The sequence below is a fragment of the Pelmatolapia mariae genome, linkage group LG8 (assembly GCF_036321145.2).
Source record: "Pelmatolapia mariae isolate MD_Pm_ZW linkage group LG8, Pm_UMD_F_2, whole genome shotgun sequence".
NCBI lineage: Eukaryota > Metazoa > Chordata > Actinopteri > Cichliformes > Cichlidae > Pelmatolapia > Pelmatolapia mariae.
This window is the reverse complement of record NC_086234.1, coordinates 1,845,811-1,857,046: the sequence shown is the minus strand read 5'-3', so window position 1 is coordinate 1,857,046 and position 11,236 is coordinate 1,845,811. Positions and strand designations below refer to the sequence as shown.

General features: G+C 40.8%; 1 protein-coding gene across 1 annotated transcript; it reads left to right on the top strand.

The window, feature by feature from the left end:
* Window positions 1-1,480: 1,480 nt before the first annotated feature.
* Window positions 1,481-9,806, top strand: LOC134633187 (neoverrucotoxin subunit alpha-like). Its single transcript, XM_063482057.1, has 3 exons — window positions 1,481-1,571; window positions 5,280-6,731; window positions 8,988-9,806. The coding sequence occupies exons 1-3, from the start codon at window positions 1,481-1,483 to the stop codon at window positions 9,533-9,535; spliced, it is 2,091 nt and encodes a 696-aa protein (XP_063338127.1). The 3' UTR covers window positions 9,536-9,806.
* Window positions 9,807-11,236: the final 1,430 nt, after the last annotated feature.

Below are 11,236 nucleotides of genomic sequence, written 5' to 3'. Positions count from 1 at the left end.
TGTTTCACTTTAAAAACATAAATCTTTGCACAGATGATGTTTATATGTTGTTACGGCTCTTATCATTTTGCAGAAAAAAAAGAGACTGCTAAAAATAAAAACATGAGAGGTTTTTGGACGAAGTTTGTGTTCTCCATTCTTTAAGCACCGGTTCGAGCACCGTTTAAGCACCGGCACCGTTTCAAAAGTACCGATTTGGCACCGGTATCGGATAAAACCTAAACGATACCCATCCCTACACAAGACAGATACAAACTTTATAAGATTTATATATATCTTTTCCATATGGGCTGGTTTCATCTGCATGTTTCCCTCTCAATTAAATTTAATTATTTTAAATTTAAATTTATTTAATTAATATTAAATAAATTCTAACAACAGCTGATCAAGCTTAAACGTGCTGCTGTTGTTTGGAGCGACCTCCGCTGGTTTCCTCTTTCTGGCGCAAAGTGGGCGATAAACAAACAAGAGAGAAATCAGCTGATCATTGATCAGTTTCATGATTGAAGTAGCAACAAGGGGTAAAACATGCAACATCTCCCCATTCACCACAGACAGCATCTTTTCTTCATACGTGGTTTTGTGTTTGCTCCATATATGGGCTTAGAGCAGAGAAAATGAAAACACCGGACATGTTGTGCTGCTACACTACGTGTCTAATGTCACATAACAATGTGGTATAAAACAGGTTCAGACAGGGTATGCGACCTTTGTGGCTCCAGTTCTTTCATCTTAACTTCTAATCTACTGACATCCTTTTGAACTTGCAGACCTAAAACTTTCTCAGGTGCTGCGGCTCATCATAAAAGGTAAAAAAGGTAAAGTAATGTTTCCCCTTCTAATGTTCCTCTAAGCGTCAGACCTATCCTTCCTTAGTACAGCTCTAAGGACCAGGACATTCATTCCTATTTGAACCAGGTTACCAATGGTTGAGGTTTGTTTTGTTTTGTTTGTTAACTTAAAACCTATGTTTTTAATTAAGTTTCACTTTTATTGGATCAAAATTAAATTTAATTAAAAAATAGTGAATGAACAGAGGTGTTTTATGAATTATCAATTACTGTCTATATGTGTGTCAAATTCCCTTACAAAAAGAAGTAGCACACTTCATTTTATGTATCATTTTATGCGTCTCTGAGTGAGAGAAGATGCTAGAGGTCTAGTGGAAATATGTGCTTGTCTGGGGGTTTGTAAGGTTAGAAACCACAAAAAGAGCAACATGCATCAACCTGGGGAACATCGAGTGGAACTAATTATGAAAATATATATTGACATGCTTCAAAGTGTCAAACACCTCTTTTCATTCACTATTTTTTAATTTAATTTAATTTTGATCCTCTTTTTTATGTGAATGTTTTTGTTTTTTAAAATGCTTTTCAGAGATTTATTTGCAGAATCTTGTTTTGTTATGTTTACATCTTGTTCCTCATTGTTCTTCTTTAAACCCATGTGTTTGAATATTTTAATTCACATAGGAGACATGGCCTCAGACATTATGGAGGTGGCTGCTCTGGGTCGACCTTTCACTTTAGGGATGCTCTATGATGCCAGGAGCGACAGACTTATCCCAGGTAAAATGGGACTTGCAAAGTTGTTGTTCAAACTGTCACCAACCCAAGTTTTGGTTTTTGGTTTTTCTGTTTTTGGTGTTTGTTTGGGCAGGTGGGACATCTCATTCATACTGATTTAAGAAAATCAAGACACAGTAAAGTTCTCTGATGAATGTGAAAGTACAGTATTCCCTCAATTATTGCACGTTCCGGGAAGCACAGCCATAGGTGGAATTCTGTTGAGTAGAAACTATATTTGTTTTTGTTTTTTTTTTTAACATTTTAAGTGATAAAACCCCTCCTCAAACTCTTATAGACCCTTTCTACACATTTAAACACACGTTTGAGACACATCCTTACATGTTGAGGGAAAAGCTATCGTTTGAGTCCGTAGCCTCAACCAGGCGGTGCGGGGCATTTCGCATGTAAAACGCCTTAATATAATAACACATTGATCCACAGCCTAGATCAGCAATGTGGTGTTCAGCAGTAAGACAGTATTTATGTTGTTGCAAATTAGAAAATGCTTATTTTACTGCAAAAATAATTAAACTTTAAAAAAAAATTAAATAGGATGCGGAAACTTGTGATATAAGAAATTTACAGATAAATTAATGTAGCCAGTCTGTGAAAGGTGGACCGCGATGTCGCGAGGGAATACTATAAACAGTGACTGAAGCACATGGAAGGCAACTTAAGTCACCATCAGAACCAACTGCACTGTTTTGAAAAAAAGGAAAGTAAAGGCATCATTTGGTTGGATTTCACCAAAGAACAATGTAAACCCAACCAGTTATGGTGGTATTAATGGCTTAGCTGTATCCAAGCTAAGCCATAAAAATCTTTTTCACAAATTAAATTTTAAACATCAAAAAAAAAATCATAACCAACTACAGACGTACCATTATGGACAGCTGTTGCAATACTAGATATTTCTTTGGACTCTTTTTCTCTAATTTATTTTTCTGCGATAACCTCAATAATGACTTTCTCCAAACCATCAATGATCAATTCAATTTTATTTAGGGGTCGGCAACCTTTCTGATGATGAGTGCCATCTAAAATTTCCTCAGAAGTCAATGTGTCATATGATTGCATTAGCAATAAGTTTAATAACGCTCTATATTAACAGTTACACACTTTATAAAACAACTTTATAGAATTATATTTGTTTGCAAATGTTGGCAGCTATCAGCGAATAGTTATCAGACATTTTGAAACAAAACAGACACTTTTTATCCATAACAGCAAATGAACTGTACAACAGAAAATACAAATGCTATTTATGGTCTCCTCACAACAATGATAAGAAAAATAAACTGGGCCAATATGGCACTGGGCAAATGCCCAATGGCCAGTCCACCTATGGTCGTGCCATCAGTTGACCCTTTGCGTGCCAACTGTGGCACGTGTGCCCAGGGTTGCCAAACCCTGCTTTAGCAAAAAGGAAAGTTTGAAGCCTAATCTTAAAAGTAGAGATAGTGTCTGTCTCCTGAATCCAAACTGGAAGCTGGTTCCACAGAAGAGGGGCCTGAAAACTGAAGGCTCTGCCTCCCATTCTACTTTTAAATACTCTAGGAACAACAAGTAAGCCTGCAGTGTGAGAGCGAAGTGCTCTAATAGGGTGATATGGTACTACAAGGTCATTAAGATAAGATGGGGCCTGATTATTTAAGACCTTGTATGTGAGGAGCAGGATTTTGAATTCTGGATTTAACAGGAAGCCAATGAAGGGAAGCCAATACAGGAGAAATCTGCTCTCTCTTTCTAGTCCCTGTCAGGACTCTTGCTGCAGCATTTTGGATCAGCTGAAGACTTTTCAGGGAGTTTTTAGGACTTCCTGATAATAATGAATTACAGTAGTCCAGCCTGGAAGTAATAAATGCATGAACTAGTTTTTCAGCGTCACTCTGAGACAGGATATTTCTAATTTTAGAGATGTTGCGTAAATGGAAGAAAGCAGTCTTACATATTTGTTTAATATGTGCGTTGAAGGACATGTCCTGGTCAAAAATGACTCCAAGGTTCCTCACAGTGTTACTGGAGGCCAAGGTAATGCCATCCAGAGTAAGAATCTGGTTAGATACCATATTTCTAAGATTTTCAGGGCCGAGTACAATAACCTCAGTTTGATCTGAATTAAGAAGCAGAAAGTTAGCGGCCATCCAGGTCTTTATGTCTTTAAGACATTCCTGCAGTTTAACTCATTGGTCTGTGTTATCTGGCTTCATGGATAGACAACACGTTCTCACTCCCAAAGCTAGGGGAAAAATTATGGTTTGGGTTAGGAATAAGGTTAGGGTTAGGGCTGGAATACACAGCGGGAGCAATTTCTATTGAATTTCATCCACAATCCGGCTCGTATCATTGGAATGCGGAAGGTCACCTTTCACGTTCCCATGGGATGCCTCGGGACATGAGAAATAGTCGGTATGTTAAAAGTTGGGAATGAGAATGGGCTCGGATAGATTGAGTCAGGTGTTATCTGCATAGCAGCGAAAATGTATGCTATGACTTGTGATTATACTGTCCAATGGAAGCATGTATATATCTTCAATATCTACAACATGTGATCGCTGTAATAAAATATGAGGCCCTGGTCTCAGCTCATGCCAAGGTAGCTGGCATCTGGCTGTCGGTGCTTCATATGGGCCCCCCTCCCTCCCTCTTCCCTTGTTGTTGTCATGTAGCCTGGCTGTAGGGTAATGTTCTTCGGTATTCTTGGGGATTGCTGATGGCCTGGGTGATATTAATTTGTGTATCTGTGCTTTTTTGGTTTTTTTCTTACATGTGCAGCAGTTAACCACTCATTCCTTTTATGCACTATCCTTATATTAGTCTAAGGAGCTTGCAAAGAAAAGCGTCTGGACTTCTTTAAGTTGCTTGAAGACGTTTCACTTCTCATCCGAGAAGCTTCTTCAGTTCTGGGACAAATCTGGGACTCTCCACTATTTGACCCTAGAACTGAAGAAGCTTCTCGGATGAGAAGTGAAACGTCTTCAAGCAACTTAAAGAAGTCCAGACGCTTTTCTTTGGAAGCTCCTTAGACTACGATGACCTGGATGACTGAGAACCTTCACAGATGTATCCTTTTATTACATTTTCTCCTATTTTCTTCCCTTTATTTTGTCTTTCTGTCAATCTTTTCTTTGCTTTTTATATCCTCCCTTTGAGCTTGACATTGTTATAATACACATGCACTGCAATAACATAAAACTAATAGAAGTTAATGAATAAACAGAAAAAAGAAACACACAAAGAAGAGGAGCCTATAGAGAATTTATAAAGATCTTCTTGGAAAAGCTTGGCACAATATTCAGATCATAATCCTGACTGCAAAACACAAGTTGAAAAAAAAATCACAGAAATACTTTCTTTTTTTTTTTAAATTGGAGTGTAATTTTTCAGCACTCTGTGATTGTCACCTTTATTAAATGAAATAACATGTGTAATGTTCCCAGGATTAAGTGTTTAGAAATGTTTAAAATTGCCAGCTCCTTTACAGGCCATATATTTATGACTATGATATGTTGTAGTGCAGAAACTACTGAGCTTATAAAACAATTATGAAACTTATTGAATTAATTCAGAGGTGTCTTAACTAAGAAATTTAGATTTGTATGTGTAAATAAACTGTGTAACATGAAATAAAATCCTGATTAACCTGAAACTGCTGATATTATTCTTCTTTAAATTTTACAACCATTTTGTTGATCTCATGTCTTAAAGGTGTCACACTGTGGGATGCTAAAATGCTGCAGGAGAAGTCAGTGGAGAATAATCAGCACAGCAATGAGTTTCACATCAATGCAACGGATTCCATTGAAAAAAAGTTGTCACTGCTGGATGTTAATGGTTCACTGAAGGCCAGTTTGATGAGTGGACTCATTGAAATTGAAGGATTAGCCAAATATCTGAATGACAAGAAGAAATCTCACCATCAGACTCGAGTCACACTTCAGTACAAAGCTACCACCAAATTCAAACAGCTGATGTTGACTCCTGATGAAACCAAGAACACTCAAGAAGCAGAAGATGTGAAACATTTGGCGACACATGTAGTCACAGGAATCCTTTATGGAGCAAATGCTTTCTTTGTGTTTGACAGTGAGAAGTTAGATGATAGCAGCACTGAGAACATTCAGGGCAGCATGCAAGCAGTGATAGAGAAGATCCCCTCATTTAATGTTGACGGGAAAGTTGACATCAAGCTGAATGATGAAGAAAAAGCTGTGACGGATAAATTCACCTGCAAGTTCTATGGAGACTTCATTCTTCAAAGCAACCCTGTAACATTTGAAGATGCAGTGAAGACATACATCCAACTTCCAAAACTACTGGGAGAAAACAGAGAAAACTGTGTTCCACTGAAGGTCACACTGATGCCTCTGAAGAAATTACATCCAGAAGCTGCTGAGATGAAGAAAGAGATCAGTGCCAGACTTGTTAGAAAGATTGAAGATGCCCTACAAGACCTTGATAATATGGAAATACGCTGCAATGATCTGCTGGAGGACAGAGTGGTGCGAAGCTTTCCACAGATACAAGAAAAATTGAGCAGATTCAAGAAGCTCTGTGAGTATTTCAGATCTTCACTCCAGGAAACAATGGCTGAGAAACTTCCCTCCATCAGGGCAGGTGAGGAAGATGAGCAGGAATTAGTGAAAGTGTTTGATGACAGAGACAAGTCACCGTTCAGTCAGGAGAGATTAACCAAGTGGATCAAAGATGAAGAGAGAGAAGTCACCCTCATCAGGTACTTTGTAGACATGATGGAGGGAACAAAGATCATCTCAGATCAGTCGGAGCTGGACAGAGAGGTGTTTAAACCAGGAGTAGAGGAAATTCTCTGCTTTGTTTTCACCTCCCTGAAATCCACTGACCCATATCTGCAGAACATGTCTGACTACTTGGAGAAAAAGAAACTGGAAGCTACTGATGGTAACACTCCACCTACCCAGGACCAATGGTACCGCTCAGACGAGGTGATAAAGCAGATGACAGAAAAGGCCGAAGCGGTGAAAAACTGCAGCAGACTGTTTATAACAGCCATTGAAAATGACAAATACAAAGGAGCAACTATCTACCACTACAGGAACACAAACCTGGTCACTGAAGATTTCTCAGGACCTGATGTCACTGATGTGGAAAAGGTGGCATACAGAAGAGATCTCATGCGTTGTAAGTACTAACAAAATAATACTCTTTCATCTTAAAATTATCTGAACTGTTTAAAGTGAAATTATTCCCATTGATCCAACTATCCATCCATCCATCTTCTTCTGCTTACCTGGGGCTGGGTCGCGGGGGCAGCAGCCCAAGCAGAGAAGCCCAGACCTCCCTCCCCCCAGTCACCTCCTCCAGCTTGTCTGGGGGAACACCAAGGTGTTCACAGGCCAGCTGAGAGATATAATCTCTCCAGCGTATCCTGGGTCTGCCCTGGGGCCTCCTACTGGTGGGAGAACACCTCACGCAGGAGGCGCCCAGGAGACATCCTTGTCAGATGCCCAAACCGACACAACTGGCTCCTTTCGATGTGGGGGAGCAGCGGCTCTACTGGCCAAACTTCTCACCCGATCGCTAATGGAGAGGCCAGCCACCCTTCAGAGGAAGCCCATTTCTGCCGCTTGTATCCTCAATCTCATTCTTTCGATCACTATCCACAGCTTGGGATCATAGGTGAGGATGGGGACATAGATTGACCAGTAAATTGAGAGCTTCGCTTTTACACTCAGCTCTCTCTTCACCACAACAGACCTGTACAGTGTCTGCATCACTGCAACCGCAGCAACTATCTGTGTGTCGATCTGTTGAGCTCCCTTCTCCTGTTACTCATGAACAAGACCCCGGGATACTTAAACTCCTCCACTTGGGTAAGAACTTGTCCCTGACCCAGAGTGGGCACTCCACCCTTTTCCGGCTGTGAACCATTCCAAGGTGAGCTGGAGGCCATCACCTGATGAAGCCAAAAAAAACCACATCATCCACGAAAAGCAGAGATGAGATTCTGAGACCACCCAAGTGAAAACCTTCTGCCACTTGGCTGCGCCTAGAAATTCTGTCCATAAAAATTATGAACAGATTCTGTGAGAAAGGGCAGCCCTGGCGGAGCCCATCACCCACCAGGAACGAGTCCGACTTATTGCTATGCGGCCCAAGCTCTTGCAACAGTTGCATAAGGACTGAATGGCCCATAGCAATGGGCAAGACACCCCATACTCCCGGAGCACCCCCAACAGGACACCCCAAGGGACACGGTTGAATGCTTTCTCCAAGTCCACAAAACCCATGTAGTCTGGTTGGGCAAACTTCCATCCACCCTCAAGTATCCTTGAGAGGATAAAGAGCTGGTCCAGTGTTCCATGACCAGGATGAAAACCTCAACCTCTGGCTCCTTCCCCCTTTGGTGTCCACCATTGTGCTCAGAGGTTACCACCATGACAGGCAGCAACCACCTTGTGTCCGCAGCTCAGTGCAGCGGCTTCAATAATGGAGATGTTGAACATGGTCCATTCGAACTAAGTCCCCAGTCTCCCTCAGAATACTATTGAAGCTCTGCTGGAGAAGTGGATTGAAGATCTCGCGGACTAGGGCCTCTGCTAGGCATTCCCAGCACACCCTCACTGTATGTTTGGGTGTGCCAGGCCTGTCCAGCATCCTCCCCTGCCACCAGATCAATGGATTTCAGGACAGGAACTATTAAAGCAGTGCTGTCAGTGGATCAGTCTGATTGGTTTAGGTTCCTAAACATGTTGTTGCATTTATTAACAACAGTAACTTTCTGTTAATAAAGCCTTTTAATGTTTAGGCTGAACTGTGATTCTGATCAGGTCTCAAAGGCAGCACAGTGTGAAACACAGAATCAGAGAAACACGCAGATAAAATCCATCATCATAATCAAACTCAGACAAGCTGAGGTTTGAGGACAGAGATCTGACATGTTAAAAACAGACTGCAGATCTGCAGTGGACAGATTCAGTCAGTGACATCATCATGCACGGTGGCACGGTGGTTAGCACTGTTGCCGCACAGCAAAAAGGTCCTGAGTTCAATTCTACCATCAGGCCGGGGTCTTCCTGTGTGGAGTTTGCATGTTCTCCTCGTGTTTGCGTGGGTTCCCTCTGGGTACTCCGGCTTCCTCCCACAGTCCAAAGACATGCAGCTTGTGGGGATAGGTTAATTGATTAATCCAAATTGCCCATAGGTGTGAATGTGCGAGTGAATGTGAGTGCAAATGGTTGTCTGTCCCTGTGTGTTGGCCCTGCGACAGACTGGCGACCTGTCCAGGGTGTACCCCGCCTCTCGCCCTATGACAGCTGGGATAGGCTCCAGCGCCCCGCGACCCTGAAAAGGAAAAGCAGAAGCGAATGGATGGATGGATCGATGAATGAATTAATGAATTGAATGAATTTGATCAGGTCTCGTTCTCTCCATCAGATGCCTGTGGTCTCACCGTGGATCCAAACACAGTAAACAACAACCTCATCCTGTCTGAGGGAAACAAAAAGGTGACAAACGGAGAGTGTCAGTCGTATCCCGACCATCCTGAGAGATTTGAAGTTTGGCCTCACATTCTGTGCAGAGAGGCTCTGACTGGGCGCCATTACTGGGAGGTAGAGCTGAATATGAACAAAGGTGCAGATGCTGCTGCTGCTGTTTGCTACAGAAAATTAGAGAGAAAGGGACGAGGTAGATTGACTGGGTTCGGGTGGAATAACATCTCCTGGTCTTTGGGCTTTAAATGGGACCCAGAGCCAACTTACTATGCAGAGCATGATAGTAAGACCACTAAACACCCGTTTCCACCTTCTGGCTGCCCCCGACTGGGAGTGTTTCTGGATTGGCCTGCAGGGACTCTGTCCTACTACACAGTCTCATTTAATAAACTGAGTCACATTCACACCTTCAGGACCAAGTTCTCTGAGCCTGTTTTTCCAGCCTTCAAGGTCTGCAGCAAAAACAGCTCCGTGTTGCTCTGTCTGTAAACTTGATGACACATCATTCAGTTTGAATTCAGTCCAGCTTTTTACACCAGTGCTGTATAAATGTGCCATCATGTCGGTCACATTTAGTTATTTAATTTATGACAACCAATCAGCCTGTATGATCACAGCTTACAGACACTTAGAGCATCTTTTCCTGAAAACAAACAGATTGATTTTGCTAGATATATTTGGATTTGTGTTCACATAAATGGGGTCCCACATTAACCTCCTAATACCCGAACTCTTTCATTTTGCATGCATTTTTAATTTCTCTTTGCTATTTGGGCTGATTGGTGCCTGATGAATGTAACAAAAAAACAAAAAATAAATAATTACCTGATTCTTTTTTGTTTTACCTGATTACCTGAAGTGAGATCTACATATGAGGACATTTGTTTAAAACTTCGATAGAACAGTGGCACTATAATGTCCTTGTAAGTGGATATCAGGCCCTTGTAGAGCCATATATATTATTCTGGTCTAGATAACCCAAAATGTGATGTCCACATATGTGGATGCCAGGTCCTAGGAGGTGAAGGCCTCACCTGCAGATTTCCATGGTTTCCTGCATGAAGCAGCTTTTGTGTTGTGTTGTTTGACCCTCAGATTGATTGAAGTGATCCTTTTCTCTTTTTTGTCATTTATTCTTTCATTGATCCTGCAGTTTAATCCTGATTAAAGCCTTTAAATAGTTCATGATTTGTTAATTCAAGCTTCCTTTTTTTGTGATGGTTTGATGGATTCTGCTTTTTCTTTTTATTATTTTTTTCCTGAGATTAGAATGAGTGGAAAATAATTCGTCTGATGTTTTAATTTTAACTTGTTGCATTTGATCAGCTGATTAATTAGAAGACATTTATTCTTTTGTTTTATATTTGAAGAAGTTTTTATCGTTGGAGCTGACTTTTCATATTTCTTTCCATAATAAATGATCTTTGTTGCTAATTTGATTGATATTCAGACATTTGACATTTGAACTCTTGTGTAAATCTGTTAAATTTTAATAAAGTTTTAATAAAAAAACTAAACAAATCATATAATGTGTTTATTTTATGTACTCTCATTTTTTAGATACATTTTACCTCATTTATTTTCCTTTACTTCCGTTATGTTAGACATTTTCAGATGATTTTATTTTCAGAATTTTCCTGTGTGACTAATGTGCCATTTTTCTGACAAAAAGTTAGTGGAAAAGTAACTCGTAGCCCAATGCATCTTACAGTTTTTCATTTTGTTTCTCCAAAGGGAAAAATCCCAAAATACTGAGCTTACATGTTTCACACATTGTTACACATGACGATTAGGAGAGCACGAACAGGACACCCTCATGCCAACTCCTGCCCGTGTCATGGCAGTACTTTTTCAGCATTGCCTTAAGCGTTTGGTGCCAACGTTCAAGTGCACCCTGCGAGTCTGGGTGGTAAGCACTGGACACAGAATGAGAAATCCCAAGGGAGATTAAAGTCCGTTTAAATCCTCGGGATAAGAAATTATTCCCTTGGTCTGTTTGTACCATTTTTGGGAGACAAAAGGTGGTAAAAAATTTGATTAGGGCATTAGTAATGCTTGCCGTAGTGATTCTCCACAGAGGAATTGCTTCGGTGAATCATGTGGATAAGCACATTATAGTCAATAAAAAGTGATTACATGTGTACAAATGTCTGCTTCCTGTCTCCCGTCAGACCATCACTCTTATCCACG